Here is a 12123-nt window from a genome sequence, read left to right on the forward strand (position 1 = left end):
TAACATGCATCACTCAGTATCAAAATGTTGCCTCTTTTTATCTGTGAGCTGCTTGAGCCCTTGTGTAGGCCTCTTGTAGCTGCAATATGCAGTGTTGTTCAATAATGCAATGTTCTTGAGATTGCATGTATTAGTGAAACAAAAAGTGTAGACTATTATAGATTTATAGTTGTTACCAGTATCTATTGAAATAAATTTTATTGGAATAATATTGCATATTGATTGTGTTGGATATATACAATTTAATATAAAATTATTCGTAATAGGGAACATCGTATCATGGACAGGGTTGATATAGTTTTATTCATTATCCAACCTTAAATATCTATCATAGCAAGATTTATGTAGAATATAGTTTGGAATTTCCATATGGTTAAGAATAAATTAAAAAAAAAAAAAAGAAATAAAGAGGAAAAATCTTCTCCATGTAAGCGTGTTTACTTGTGTATGCATTATATGAGTTTCTGAAAGTCCAGCAGCATTATTTTGTTCCTGTTGGTTTATAGTGTGTTTATGTCTGTGTGAAAACAAACGCGCGCACACACACACACACACACACACACACACACACACACACACACAAACACACAGAGAGAGAGAGAGAGAGAGAGAGAGAGAGAGAGAGAGAGAAGTATTCTTGTTAAATAATAAATCTCACATTTCTCTGGCAGATGCCTCATGAATCAACAGTTGCACACGAACAAAGATTCGTAATGGAGAGTCCCATGATTTCTCGTTCTCGAACTTTCTCTGTAATTGAGGATGAAGAAAACTCAGAAAAGCATCAGAAGGTGAGTTCATTCTATGTTACTACAACTATTCTGATTTCTCTAAGTAAAAGTATGACTTCCTGTTTCTATATTTGAATGGCATTTGAATATTTTATTGGCTGTACACTGATATATTTCTTTGGTATCTTTCCTGTCATCAGAGATGGAGTACAAAGGTATTAATTTCTCTCATTCTATTGAAATAATCAGTTTTATCACTTGTGTGCTAATTGCTCTTAGCTCATCTAGTAATAGAGCCTCAAGTAAATATGAACATAGGACTGCCTGTGCTTTCACACACTAAATACAAATGTAAAGCATATTTCTGTGGAGATAAGTCTGCCAATACTTTGTCATATTCTGTTTTGAATACAAGGCATGGAAAAGTTGTGCATGGCATTCTATATTTGTACATGTAAGGATTGTCAGAACATGAAACAAGTTTACTTACTCAAAAAGTTAAACAAGTGTTTTAAAGAAATAAGTCTTAGTTACTATTCAGTGATTAGTGACATGTCAGTTATACGGTCCATCTCATTTTAAATCTCAAGAAATACATGCATTTATTTGTATAATGTCTCCAACACTATTACATAATAGTGAAAATAAAATGTAGCAAGCATGCACACACAACCCAAAAAATCTGAAAAAAGGTGATGGGCTTAATATTACTATATTTATTCCTCCAAACAATGGTATGAGATAGGAGAAGTGACGTGGGGAGGGGGGGGGGGGGAGAGAGAGAGAGAGAGAGAGAGAGAGAGAGAGAGAGAGACCAAACACATCTTGAGGGAGCTACTCGATTCTCCGCTTCAGGAGAATTCAGCTATCTCTCTCTCTCTCTCTCTCTCTCTCTCTCTCTATCTCTGTGTGTGTGTGTGTGTGTGTGTGTGTGTGTGTGTGTGTGTGTGTGTGTGTGTGTGGGGCTGCGTGCAAGCCGCGAGTGCGCGCGCGCATTTGTGTGTGTGCGCGCGCATGTACTGATGAAGAAAGTTAGTTCTAAAACTGAACTATTTTGTTTATGTCCCCATCTATTGCTCCCACATTTTCCCGTAATGGTAGAAAGTTAACTTTCATGCTTCCATTTGTTTACATTCCATGTATAATATTCCCTTATTGTGTTAATATTTTTTCTCTGCTTGATTTGAGGGAAACATTCCACATGGGATAAATATATACAAAAAACAAAAATACTTTAACTTACCAAACGAGAAAGCTCTGGTATGTTGATGTTGTTGTTGTTGTTGTGGTCTTCAGTCCTGAGACTGGTTTGATGCAGCTCTCCATGCTACTCTATCCTGTGCAAGCTTCTTCATCTCCCAGTACCTACTGCAACCTACATCTTTCTGAATCTGCTTAGTGTATTCATCTCTTGGTCTCCCCCTACGATTTTTACCCTTCACGCTGCCCTCCAATACTAAATTGGTGATCCCTTGATGCCTCAGAACATGTCCTACCAACCAATTCCTTCTTCTGGTCAAGTTGTGCCACAAACTTCTCTTCTCCCCAATCCTATTCAATACTTCCTCATTAGTTATGTGATCTACCCATCTAATCTTCAGCATTCTTCTGTAGCACCACATTTCGAAAGCTTCTATTCTCTTCTTGTCCAAACTATTTACCGTCCATGTTTCACTTCCATACATGGCTACACTCCATACAAATACTTTCAGAAATGACTTCCTGACACTTAAATCTATACTCAATGTTAACAAATTTCTCTTCTTCAGAAACGCTTTCCTTGCCATTGCCAGTCTACATTTTATATCCTCTCTACTTCGACCATCATCAGTTATTTTGCTCCCCAAATAGCAAAACTGCTTTACTACTTTAAGTGTCTCATTTCCTAATCTAATACCCTCAACATCACCCGACTTAATTCGACTACATTCCATTATCCTCGTTTTGCTTTTGTTGATGTTCATCTTACACTCCTGGAAATTGAAATAAGAACACCGTGAATTCATTGTCCCAGGAAGGGGAAACTTTATTGACACATTCCTGGGGTCAGATACATCACATGATAACACAGACAGAACCACAGGCACATAGACACAGGCAACAGAGCATGCACAATGTCGGCACTAGTACAGTGTATATCCACCTTTCGCAGCAATGCAGGCTGCTATTCTCCCATGGAGACGATCGTAGAGATGCTGGATGTAGTCCTGTGGAACGGCTTGCCATGCCATTTCCACCTGGCGCCTCAGTTGGACCAGCGTTCGTGCTGGACGTGCAGACCGCGTGAGACGACGCTTCATCCAGTCCCAAACATGCTCAATGGGGGACAGATCCGGAGATCTTGCTGGCCAGGGTAGTTGACTTACACCTTCTAGAGCACGTTGGGTGGCACGGGATACATGCGGACGTGCATTGTCCTGTTGGAACAGCAAGTTCCCTTGCCGGTCTAGGAATGGTAGAACGATGGGTTCGATGACGGTTTGGATGTACCGTGCACTATTCAGTGTCCCCTCGACGATCACCAGTGGTGTATGGCCAGTGTAGGAGATCGCTCCCCACACCGGGTGTTGGCCCTGTGTGCCTCGGTCGTATGCAGTCCTGATTGTGGCGCTCACCTGCACGGCGCCAAACACGCATACGACCATCATTGGCACCAAGGCAGAAGCGACTCTCATCGCTGAAGACGACACGTCTCCATTCGTCCCTCCATTCACGCCTGTCGCGACACCACTGGAGGCGGGCTGCACGATGTTGGGGCGTGAGCGGAAGACGGCCTAACGGTGTGCGGGACCGTAGCCCAGCTTCATGGAGACGGTTGCGAATGGTCCTCGCCGATACCCCAGGAGCAACAGTGTCCCTAATTTGCTGGGAAGTGGCGGTGCGGTCCCCTACGGCACTGCGTAGGATCCTACGGTCTTGGCGTGCATCTGTGCGTCGCTGCGGTCCGGTCCCAGGTCGACGGGCACGTGCACCTTCCGCCGACCACTGGCGACAACATTGATGTACTGTGGAGACCTCACGCCCCACATGTTGAGCAATTCGGCGGTACGTCCACCCGGCCTCCCGCATGCCCACTATACGCCCTCGCTCAAAGTCCGTCAACTGCACATACGGTTCACGTCCACGCTGTCGCGGCATGCTACCAGTGTTAAAGACTGCGATGGAGCTCTGTATGCCATGGCAAACTGGCTGACACTGACGGCGGCGGTGCACAAATGCTGCGCAGCTAGCGCCATTCGACGGCCAACACCGCGGTTCCTGGTGTGTCCGCTGTGCCGTGCGTGTGATCATTGCTTGTACAGCCCTCTCGCAGTGTCCGGAGCAAGTATGGTGGGTCTGACACATCGGTGTCAATGTGTTCTTTTTTCCATTTCCAGGAGTGTATTTAATGTGTGTGTCACAACTGACAACTGCGCAAATGAAGCCCGATACTCTCGCAGTTGTTCACGTGGGATGCGCCATCAAACGGAAACAATATTCCGTACACTTGTTTGGCTCTGAGCACTATGGGACTTAACATCTATGGTCATCAGTTCCCTAGAACTTAGAAATGTCTGCTTGTGTCTGTGTATATGCGGATGGATATGTGTGTGTGTGTGTGTGCGAGTGTATACCTGTCCTTTTTTCCCCCTAAGGTAAGTCTTTCCACTCCCGGGATTGGAATGGCTCCTTACCCTCTCCCTTAAAACCCAAATCCTTTTGTCTTTCCCTCTCCTTCCTTCTTTCCTGACGAGGCAACCGTTGGTTGCGAAAGCTAGAATTTTGTGTGTATGTTTGTGTTTGTTTGTGTGTCTATTGACCTGCCAGCGCTTTTGTTTGGTAAGTCTCATCATCTTTATATATATATATATATTCAATTTGTATTTCATTTTAAAAATGCTGATATACAACTGATTGACCCATCCACTGTGACACACACCACACACCATCAGGTACCACACTGTATGCAGAATCCCATTAGTAGGCACCTGGCAAATGAGTTATCTCTTCTGATTTGCCTCTGACTGCAAATTCAATGACACAGAACAATATTAAAAATGCAGCTATTTCTCTCATTCCATTTCGAGGAGTATTTTGCTGAAATCAAAGATGTTTGTTCCTGTGTAAGCCCAGATACAAAAAGAAAGAGAAATGCACAATTATAGGACTTTCCCTAGTACTTACTTTGCATAAGAACCAGTGTAATGTTTTTAAGAAAAAAGGATTGATAATAAAATCGCTTTTTCTCCTCATGTCTGGCAAAACTGAATAATGTATACTTCTTGTGAAGTCTTTAATCACACATCAACCATGGGCAGTATGTAGTTTGGCAGAGATTTGGGATCAGTTGTCATGGATTCTTGAACAGCATTTTAATAGGAAGCAGTATATCCAGCACATTTTCTCCCTTCCATCTGAAATCACTGGAAAAATTATGAAATGGAATCTCATGAGAAATCCATATTTGCTTTCCTTAAACTTCCAAATTTATTTAGACAAGATGTCTGTCACAAAAAGTGACAGTTGATCCTAAACAACAAAAAGTGTGAAGTCCTCCACATGAGTAACAAAAAATCTGTTAAGTATTTGTTACGTGATATGTCACACAAATTTAAATGTTGTTGAGTCAACTAAATACTAAGGATTACTATTATGAACAACTTAAATGGGAACCATCAGATAGAAAGTGGTGTGGAGAAGGCAAACCAAAGACTGCACTTTATTAGAAAAATACTTGGGAGATGCAAAAAATCTACTAAAGAGACTGCCTGCACTATGCTCATCCATTCTTTTCTGGAGTACTGCTGAGTGGTATTGCATCCTTACCAAATAGGATTGATGGAGAACATCCGAAACTTCATAGAAGAGCAGCTCATTTTGTATTTTCACAAAACAGGGGGGAGAGTGTGTGCAGGTCTTGTATGTAAGTTGTGGTTGCAGCCTTTTCTGTTGGAGTGTGATCTTTTCACAAAATTTCAGTCACTAATTTTCTTCTTTTCCTCCTGTAGTATCTTGTTGACTACTTACAGACCAGTGTAATAAAATAACAGAAATAAAAGCTTGTGCATGGAAAGATTTAGGAGTTTATTTTCCCCATATGTTTTTTGAGAATGGAATGGCTGAGCAATAGTCTGAATGCTGTTCTATGAACCCTCTGCCTAACACTTGGATGTGAACTGTAGAGTGGTCCTGGAGATGCATATACATTCCTGATGCATAAAATGAAATACTCAGAAGCCATAGTAGGATGTCTATGTAACTTCATACATGTACACACCATCAGTAGGTACGTAAATGATTATAGAGCTGCAGTTCTCTGTGACAGGTGGAACAGCCACCAGATTGCTTTGGTGTTGTTACTACCAGGCCTGGTAGGACATATATATAAGAGGGTATGGACATCATCAGATGTTGAGCAATCACTGTGAAGAACATGGAGATGCCACATATCTGCGAGATCACAGCATCAGCACCTGCCAGACTCTGAGGGGGGCTTCATTGTGGATCTCCACTTGGCTGGCTGGTCAAATTATGTAAAAATCCAAATTTGTAGTGGATTCGGGTGTGACAATGGCCCAGTGTTGGACTGCATGGCGACATGAGCACAGGCATACTCATCGTCAAGATTCCATTCAACCACGTTTGACCACCACAAAGGAAGATCATAATAATGTGCATGAAGCACATTTGTGTCTGTTACCTGAGAACAAGTAATGGACTCCTTGCAACATGCTGTGTCATCCAGCACCATTCGTAGCTGGACTGTGGAATTACTACCTCTTGCATAGGCTGCTGTTAACACCACAACACAAAAGGCTGTGTTTGGAGTGGTGCTATGATCAGGAAAAATGGAGTGCTGTTGAATGGCATTGGAGTTTGTTTATGGGTGAATTGCGGTTCTGCACTACCCTGGATGGCCATCATCAGCAAGCAAGGTGGTGACCTGGAGAGTGGTTCCATTTTTATAATGTTCTGGAGAGACACAGCAATGTTACTCCTGGCATTATGGTGTGGGAAGTCATCAAGTTTGGCTTCGGTTACAGCTGGTAATGATTGAGGGAACTCTGATGGTACAATGGTACATAAAAGACATCGTGCGTTGTTATGTATTACCTCTCCCGTCACAGCATTATGGTGCCATTTTTCAACTGAACAATGCCTGTACACACTGTCGTGTGTCTGTATGAAATATTTGCGTGATGTGGAGGTATTCCTGTGGCCACCAAGATCTCTAATAGAACACACACGAGACCAACTTGGACTTCAAATCCATCCCATTGCCAGTATTTAGGATATCACAGACCAGTTACAACAGTTGTGGACCAGCTTTCCTCAGGAAAGGATTCAACAGCTTTATGACAACCTTACCAACTGAACCAGTACAGCATGCCCTGGACAGAGGGGGTAAAATGTCATACTGATAAGTGTACTCATGTTGCCAAGTTCATTGGAAGTCTGACACTGCTTTGTAGTCACTGAAATACCATGACATACCATCCCAATCTGTGAAGTTTCATTTTGCTTCCTCTTGCCCTTATGGGGGTTTTAGTTTTTTGTCAGGCCATGTATTTACTTATCCCACTGATTTTCCACTCAAAGTCATCAATGAGCTGTTCATCCACCAGAAATGCTTAAAGTGGCAGTCACCAAGAAATTTTCAAAATTTTGAAAAGCAAAACAAAGTTCTGTACAAAATGTGATGTTCCTTTGTGTAAAACACTAACCATAGAAATATTCCACTCTGAGTGATCTTAGTACCATATTGAAACATTATCTGCCTCTAAAAATGTTACTTCTTTATGCAATAAGCTTCTGAAGTTTAATTTGACATTACTCTCTTAACACTCAATCGAAAAATGTTACAGTTCAAAAGTTCATTTGAAATTCTGGTTATCTAAGAAAATGCTATCATCATTTAATAAAATAGAACTTACCTTACTTTGGCGTTTTTTGTCCTTGCTCAAATACTTTTATGGTTATATGTTTAAACAGAGTTACATGTGTTGATATTTCAGAAAGTATAAAGTAGACTTTTGTAAACATACATTTTATGAGCTACAATCATAATGTGAAATGTGTACCATATTAAATAATATTTATGTGCCAAATTCATTATTGTTGTTAATTTTATTGAGCAGTGGATACTGACGGAGTTCTGCAAATGGAAAATTATGTTGAATTGATTTACTTCATACATGTGGAGATTTAAATAAACTATGTGCAGTGTCTACAGAGTTCTTAACAACAATACAAGCTGCTTTCCTGGTGATATTATCTTAGCAAAGGAGGGGGGGGGGGCAGTATTTTGGGAGACTATGAAGAGGAGCAGTGTTTTAACGTCCCATTAACAGCGAGGTCATTATGGGTGGAGCACAAACTGAGATTAGGAAAGGATAGAGAAGGAAATTGGCCTAGCCCTTTTAAAAGGAATCATACCAATTTAGGGAAATCACAGAAAACCTAAATTGGTGTGGCCGGACAAGGATTTGAACTGTTGTCCTCCCGAAAATGAGTTCAGTGTGCTAACCACATCACCATATTGCTCAGTGGAGAGGCTGTTGTGGAAAATTTGTATCCCATGGACTCCTAAGAGTTAACAACAGCTTATGTCTGTGAAGCAAAAATGATTAATTGGAAGAACATTATGTTTGCCCTAAAAGAAACAGACATTCACCATCATCAGAGAAATTTCTAACTCTGTCGCAAAAAGTGCACTATGTGAAGCACAAAACATTTCTTGAAAAATTCCTTCAGTATTTATGCTCTTTATGCATTTTTGCAAAACATAGATTGCAGCAAACATTTTTCATTTTTATTAGAACATTTAGATGGTCCAGTACAGGTCCAAAGCTGCACAAAAGCATTTAAGGGCTGCTGCAGAAACCTAACTAATGCATATTGCACTGATTAAAAATGTGCATATTTTTAAAGAAGTTCAGTTTTATTATTTTGTTATTGGTTTAGCTGTAGTTTAAATATGTTCAAAATTTGGTAGAATGGAATAATCAAAAACACACTTAATCATTAAATCTTGCAGCATTTTGCTGATTCACTGAGAATTATTGAAGGGTAGTTATGTAACAAATTAATACCATTAGGTTAAAATCATCACTGAAAAATTATTTTTCCCTTTATCTACTTGGAGAATGGATATTATCAATATAAAGAACATCTCCCACTTCTGGAAGTCAATATTGGTAGAGATTAAAATACATAGTGCTTACTTTAAACAAATGTAGAATAGATACGGAATGTAGAACTATGAATGGCTATTATTATGTTGAAGAAATAACTAAATAAACTTTTAGAAGCATGATGTGAGTAAGCTTTCTTTTGTATGTCATAATCATTGATAGAACTGGGTTTCTATTTTATTTCTGCATGCCTCTGATGCTGTTGTCAACTGGCACTTAATGAATTATGTACTCTATGCTCTTCTCTATTACACTGAAGTAATTTACCTATTTATTTCCTGTATATATTAAAATAGCCGTTCTTAAGTGTTTTATCACTATTTATTTGGCATTTAAGATTTCTCAGGTTTATAATTTATTTTTTGTGGATTAAGTGAAGGATTGAGGAACACTACAAACAATGTGTATTACTCCAGAAAGAAGTTTCATTCAAAAAGGAAGTGTCTGATACTTTAGAAATTTATTGAGCAGGTAGAAAGCTGCTGCTGTTTAATTTACATTGCAGATACTTGTGGCTTGTGTTGATTATCTGTACTTGTTTTTAACAATGGTGGACTGGAGTTGCAGTAGGACATTGGAAGAATGATTAGAAGGAACTCAACTGCAGTTATTAAGTTCATCATTAGTGGTGTGAACTGCCACCATTGTGTTATACGTGGCCTTCTGTATATGAGGCGCTGGAGATGAAGATAAAAAATGTAATATGATAGCTACATGTGTCTGCTTTCTGCTCAGTTTTGTACATGGCCACCTTTATTTGCCAAGCATTTATGATTCAATTTAAGAAGCTTTTTAATCCCTCTGACTGTGTGTGTGTGTAGGGGGGGGGGGGGGGGGGTGTTAGACAATCCAGAATTAAAGTTGAGAAGAAAGCCATTTCTTGAGGTGTGGGAAGAGCCAATGGCTATTAGGTGTGTGGGGGGGCCATGTGAAGAACTGAATCTGAGCATCTATCAACATCTGATGATGTCGTATTGGACACAATTTCTCAATAAAATTATGGTACAGCATTGACTGGGACAAGCGTGTAAATTCCACAGAAAGTAGGCTAAGCTTAATAAGTTAGTCACTGTGAATGGTTCAAAGATTTTTTTACTATTAGAACCCAGTATGTTGTAGAGGATGGCAAATTTAAAGCTGAAGCAAAATTAACATCAGGTGTGCCTCAAGGGAGGAAGACAACAGTAAGACAACAGATGTTCTTAGTCAACTTAAATGATATATGGATTGTATCAGCAGCACTCAGACTGTTCACTGGCAATGCTGTTGTCTATAGAAGCATGTCATCATTGTATTGTGGTAAGAAATGCAGGACGGCTTGCATAAAAATATCAGCATATTGTACTAAATCACAGTATGGTTTCAATGTGAATAAATGGAAAATAACATCCACAGCAAAGAAATAGAATTCAGTACATTAGTGGTAAGCTTCTGAAGTCTCTAACTACTTAAATGTTTACAGATAACACAGTGAAGTGATACAGAACGGAATGAACGCATTAAGTCAGTAATAGGGGCTAGTGAAACCAATTCTGAAGTACTGCTCCAACAATTGCAATCCTTATCAAGTAGACATGACAGCAGACATCATGTGAATTCAAAGATGCACTCCTAGGACCACAACATATCAATATAGTCCATACAAAAATGCAATGGTGACACATGGGGAACTTAATAGGTATCTCTTGGAGAAAGGTGACATTGCTAATGCAGAACTGTTTCGGGTAAATTTTGAGACCTGGTAGTCGAAGAAAACTGTACAATTCTTTTGTTTTCATGGTGAATCATACGAAGGGTCTTCAAAAATAAGCCCTGTACACAAATGATATATGGAAGAATGGTTGTCATATAGGTACCAAGTACCCTCTGCTACTCACTGTAGAGTGGCTTATTATTTATGCAGCTGTTATGAGTTCCCTGATAATAGATGGAATGAATAGTAACAAGAACAGAGTGTGCCAAATCGTCTTTGTTCACTGCAATGTGAATAACAATATGGAAAGGCTAGACTGTTGATCACGACATAAAGGAGTTGTTTAACAAATACTAACAAAGAGATAGAGGGTCTGGCCAGTACTTACCTCAGCTCAGTACAGCCGATAGATACACAAAAAACAGAACCGAAAATTTACGTTCCTAGCTTTCGGAACAAATGTTCCTTCATCAGGGAGGAGAGGGGGAAAGAAAGGGAAGAAGGGAAAGTGGATTCAGTTACTCACAACCCAGGTTATGAAGCAACAGGGAAAGGAAAACAGAGAGGGTAGCAAGGATGGAGGCATGGTTGTCAGGGGGAAGCCAAAGATATTCTACTGTACGTACTGTGCCAGCTTCAAACCAAAGAGGATGCATACAGAAGTAAAGAGGTATACAGTATAAAGATAAACACAACTATGTAGGATGAAAAGATGTGTGAATGGCTAAAGAGGAGAGGGAAAAAGGAGAAGACTGAAGAGTAAATGGGAGTGAGGTTGGTTAACGAAGGTTCAATCCAGGGGGATGGCGGGATGAAAGGATGTGTTGGAGTGCAGGTTCCCATCTCCGCAGTTCAGAGGGACTGGTGTTGGGTGGGAGAAGCCAAATGGCACATACGGTGTAGCAGATTCCTAGGTCCCTAGAATTATGCTGGAGGGCATGCTCTGCTACTGGGTATTGGACATCTCCTAGGTGGACAGTTTGTCTGTGTCCGTTCATGCGCTCAGCCAGTTTAGTTGTTGTCATACCGATGTAAAAGGCTGTGCAGTGCAGGCATGTCAGCTGATAAATGACATGTGTAGTTTCACATGTGGCCCTGCCTTGAGTTGTGTATGTTTTACCAGTAGCGGGGCTGGAGTAGGTGGTTGTGGGGGGATGCATGGGGCAGGTTTTGCAGCGGGGTCGGTTACAGGGGTAGGAACCGCTGGGTAGAGGAGGTAGCCTGGGAATATTGTAGGGTTTAGCAAGGATGTTACGGAGGTTAGGGGGCGACGAAAGGCAACTCTGGGTGGTGTGGGGAGAATTTTGTCAAGAGATGATCTCATTTCAGGGGTTGACTTGAGAAAGTCATATCCCTGGCGAAGTAATTTGTTGATGTAATCAAGGCCAGGATAATATTGGGTGACAAGGGGGATGCTTCTGTGTGGTCTGGGGGTAGGAACATTGTTGTTGGACAGGGAGGAATGTATTGCTCGGAAGATCTGTTCGTGGACAAGGTCTGCAGGATAGTTGCGGGAGAGGAAAGC

General features: G+C 40.7%; 1 protein-coding gene across 3 annotated transcripts in view; it reads left to right on the top strand.

The window, feature by feature from the left end:
• The window catches only part of LOC126088610 (cytosolic purine 5'-nucleotidase), a 486141-nt gene that overhangs the window by 454736 nt on the left and 19282 nt on the right, over nt 1-12123 (top strand). For all 3 annotated transcript variants that reach the window (XM_049906843.1, XM_049906834.1, XM_049906850.1), the window contains exon 11: nt 672-791. In XM_049906843.1, coding sequence (XP_049762800.1) covers nt 672-791 — 120 coding nt within the window. The remainder of the gene's footprint in view (nt 1-671; nt 792-12123) is intronic.

The sequence above is a fragment of the Schistocerca cancellata genome, chromosome 1 (genome assembly GCF_023864275.1).
Source record: "Schistocerca cancellata isolate TAMUIC-IGC-003103 chromosome 1, iqSchCanc2.1, whole genome shotgun sequence".
In the NCBI taxonomy this organism is placed as follows: domain Eukaryota; kingdom Metazoa; phylum Arthropoda; class Insecta; order Orthoptera; family Acrididae; genus Schistocerca; species Schistocerca cancellata.